The sequence below is a fragment of the Ceratosolen solmsi genome, unplaced genomic scaffold (assembly GCF_000503995.2).
Source record: "Ceratosolen solmsi marchali unplaced genomic scaffold, CerSol_1.0 scaffold11, whole genome shotgun sequence".
In the NCBI taxonomy this organism is placed as follows: Eukaryota; Metazoa; Arthropoda; class Insecta; order Hymenoptera; family Agaonidae; genus Ceratosolen; species Ceratosolen solmsi.
This window is the reverse complement of record NW_011948416.1, coordinates 1,272,872-1,275,903: the sequence shown is the minus strand read 5'-3', so window position 1 is coordinate 1,275,903 and position 3,032 is coordinate 1,272,872. Positions and strand designations below refer to the sequence as shown.

General features: G+C 25.9%; 1 protein-coding gene across 1 annotated transcript; it reads right to left on the bottom strand.

Annotated features, from left to right (window-relative positions):
- Positions 1–2,784, bottom strand: LOC105359437 (transmembrane protein 145). Its single transcript, XM_011496049.1, has 5 exons — positions 2,408–2,784; positions 1,675–2,182; positions 1,381–1,518; positions 827–1,082; positions 1–418 (listed from the first exon to the last, which is right to left on the bottom strand). The coding sequence occupies exons 1-5, from the start codon at positions 2,782–2,784 to the stop codon at positions 228–230; spliced, it is 1,470 nt and encodes a 489-aa protein (XP_011494351.1). The 3' UTR covers positions 1–227.
- Positions 2,785–3,032: the final 248 nt, after the last annotated feature.

Genomic DNA, 3,032 nt, shown 5'->3' with positions numbered 1-3,032 from the left:
TTACAATGAATTTAATAGCAATTATTCCATATTTTCAAGATTAATAAAAATATTGTTAATGGTTTAAACACAGCTTAATGATGTAATTAAAGAAAATAAAGATTTCTTTTATTACACATAGTTGTAATTTATTAATGAATGACTGGTTGCGCAAGGAAGTGCGCGTGTGCGTATGCATATAAGAATGTGCACAATGTGCATTTCCTTTGGAGACTAATGTCAAAAGCTTAAGTTATTACTTTGCTCAACTCCGGCGGTTCAACGTAATTATTCAATACGTGTGGTGCTTCGTTGAATTCGTCGAGTTCGTCGCCATTATCGGTGCCCTGGGCCAATAAGAAGTACTGTTCACTACGTGTTGGCCAGAGAAGATGCGCCATTACACAGTAAGCAAAGCAGTCAACAGAGTATGTAATGCCTAAACATTAGTTTATTTAAAATATTTGATACCTTTATAGAAATTACTTTTTTTATGGGTATTTTTTAATTACATTTGCAGAATATTATACACACGTATAATCAAGCATTATTAGATGATACTAATATATTCTTAATATGGATTGATTAAGATACAAGATTAAAATAATTATCAATCTATATTCAGTAGTTTCTTTTTGAATATAGTTTATTTAAAAAAATTCAACTAAATTACTTAAATTTTTCTGATGAAATTTCAATTTTAAGATTTTATTTTTATTGTAACTCTTTTTTATTAGCGGTTGATCTTAACTGTATGAGTTAATGAATATAGAAAAATGAAGTAAAAATATAAATCATACAATTTAAAAATGTTTATATAAAAATAGGAATTTAAGAACCACCTTACCTAGTAAGAGTTTAAACCTCCATAATGCACTTATTTGAAGAGCAATGAGTGCTATTATAGGAAGGTAAATAAACCATACTAATGAAGAAGCACCGAAGTGAAGTAGAAAATTTAATTTCTGAGTGTTGTGTTCATAGGTCATAGTATTGCGAAGTTCATACAAAAACCAGACCATAATTATACTGCGAAAAAATAGTATAAACCAACCTGGCCATGTTTGGTATTCATCAATATCTTCAATAATGTCAACTTCTGTCTATAAATATAACATAAAAATTTGGATGACAAAATATAAGTAATGGAAATTATCTTGAAGTTTTTAATTAAATTTTATATTTAATTATAATTACAACTGCATATATTAATAATAATTGTATTTTTAAAAATTTTAATTTTAATTTTGTAAAATAAATTTATACTTCATTTTCTATAATTATCATTTCTATTGTAATACACAAATATAAAATACATAATTATAGAATATATGTATGGATATATGACACGCTTATCTATTTATATAAAAATAATAATATATTAAATAATTAACGACATACCATATTCCATATATATAGCATAATATGAACAATGCCATAACAAAGCCATATAGCAAACACCAAGGGCTTCCACGTCAATTCTTGTCGAGTTACTGCCCACCCTTTTGCCAATAAAAGCAGCAATAACATAAATGATGTCTACAAACATGAATAGATATAAGATAATTTAATTAACATAATATTATTTATTATATGATATAAAGAAAATTATTAAATACAAATTAAGGAAAGCCTATTATAACTAAATTATATTATCTTATACTTAATTTAATTGTTATAAATTAAGATAATTACTCTTGAAAGGATATCCAGAATATCGCCAGCTATCTCTAATTGCTCATAGCCAATACCATCAAAGGCAAATTTTAAAACATGAATAAGAATTAGACATATAGCCATGAATTCTAACAGAAGACTTGCTGTAAAAAGTCTTGTGACAGGATGTCTTTGTAATCTTACAGCATACAATTGTAGTGGAACTAAGATAATATAACAAACAAAGAAGAGCAAATAAAATTCTATAGTGTTCTGCCTATCATATGAAAATTGATACGTTAAACTATTTAAACCACTGTTATTAGGATTTCCATTGACCAACCAGATATCATAATCTAGTTCGTTGTACTTATCATAATACTCCCATTGGCAAGTTTCATTATTTCTGTAACAAGCTATTAAACTAATGTACCAGAAACGTGGCTGCCAGATATCTTTAATAATATATGTAAATTGATTTCCACTGATGACATTCCAAGGTAAATTTTCATCTACACACAGTTTTCCTTTCGGACAGGGTATTCTTCTATAAAAGTAAAATTAGACTTAATTTTAATATTTATTTTGAAATTATATTTAATGTAAATAATTTTATTCTTCAGTTTAATAGGTATCAAAATGTTTTTCAAAATGATTCTACAAATACTTATAATTTAATAAATAACATTATTCAACAATTATATATTAAGTTATTACAAAGAATGTAAATTAATCAATAAGTGATATAAATTATAAATATTAAAAATAATACCTTAAATAATCTTGACCATTGTCATTACATTTTATATCGTATGAAGTCTGATTCAATGTTTTAAACATCATGGCACATGCAACCTTCTTATTTCTTATTACACGATTTCCATAATATTCTAAAAAGTGTCCCCGATCAAGTACAGCTAAGGTAATGCTTTGAGAAAAGTTTGTTTTTGAAGTGATATTTCCAAAAATATAACCATAAGAATCTTTTTGTTTATGTTGGTCTGTCTTTTGAAAGCCAAACTTTATAAGGAACTTGAAAAAATCATTGGTGTTAAAAGTGCCACTGATATGCGTAGAACTAGATATATCAAATATTAGCAATATCAGCAACATTAAACAAATTAATTTCATGATTGTAGAGCCTATCATGATAAAAGATTTTAATTGTCAAGAAGTCAATATCAATGTTCTTGACATATTTCCATTATTATAGAAACAATTTTAAATAATATATTGTATCATCTGTTTTTGTCAAACACATTGATTTTATGTTTTTGATATTTATTCTTGGCACTCGATTACTATTTGAAAATACAACTGCTTTTGTGCTACTTTTGTTTTCATTATAAATATTGCTCTTTATATTCTATTATCTGCTTATCCTCTAATGAAATAAT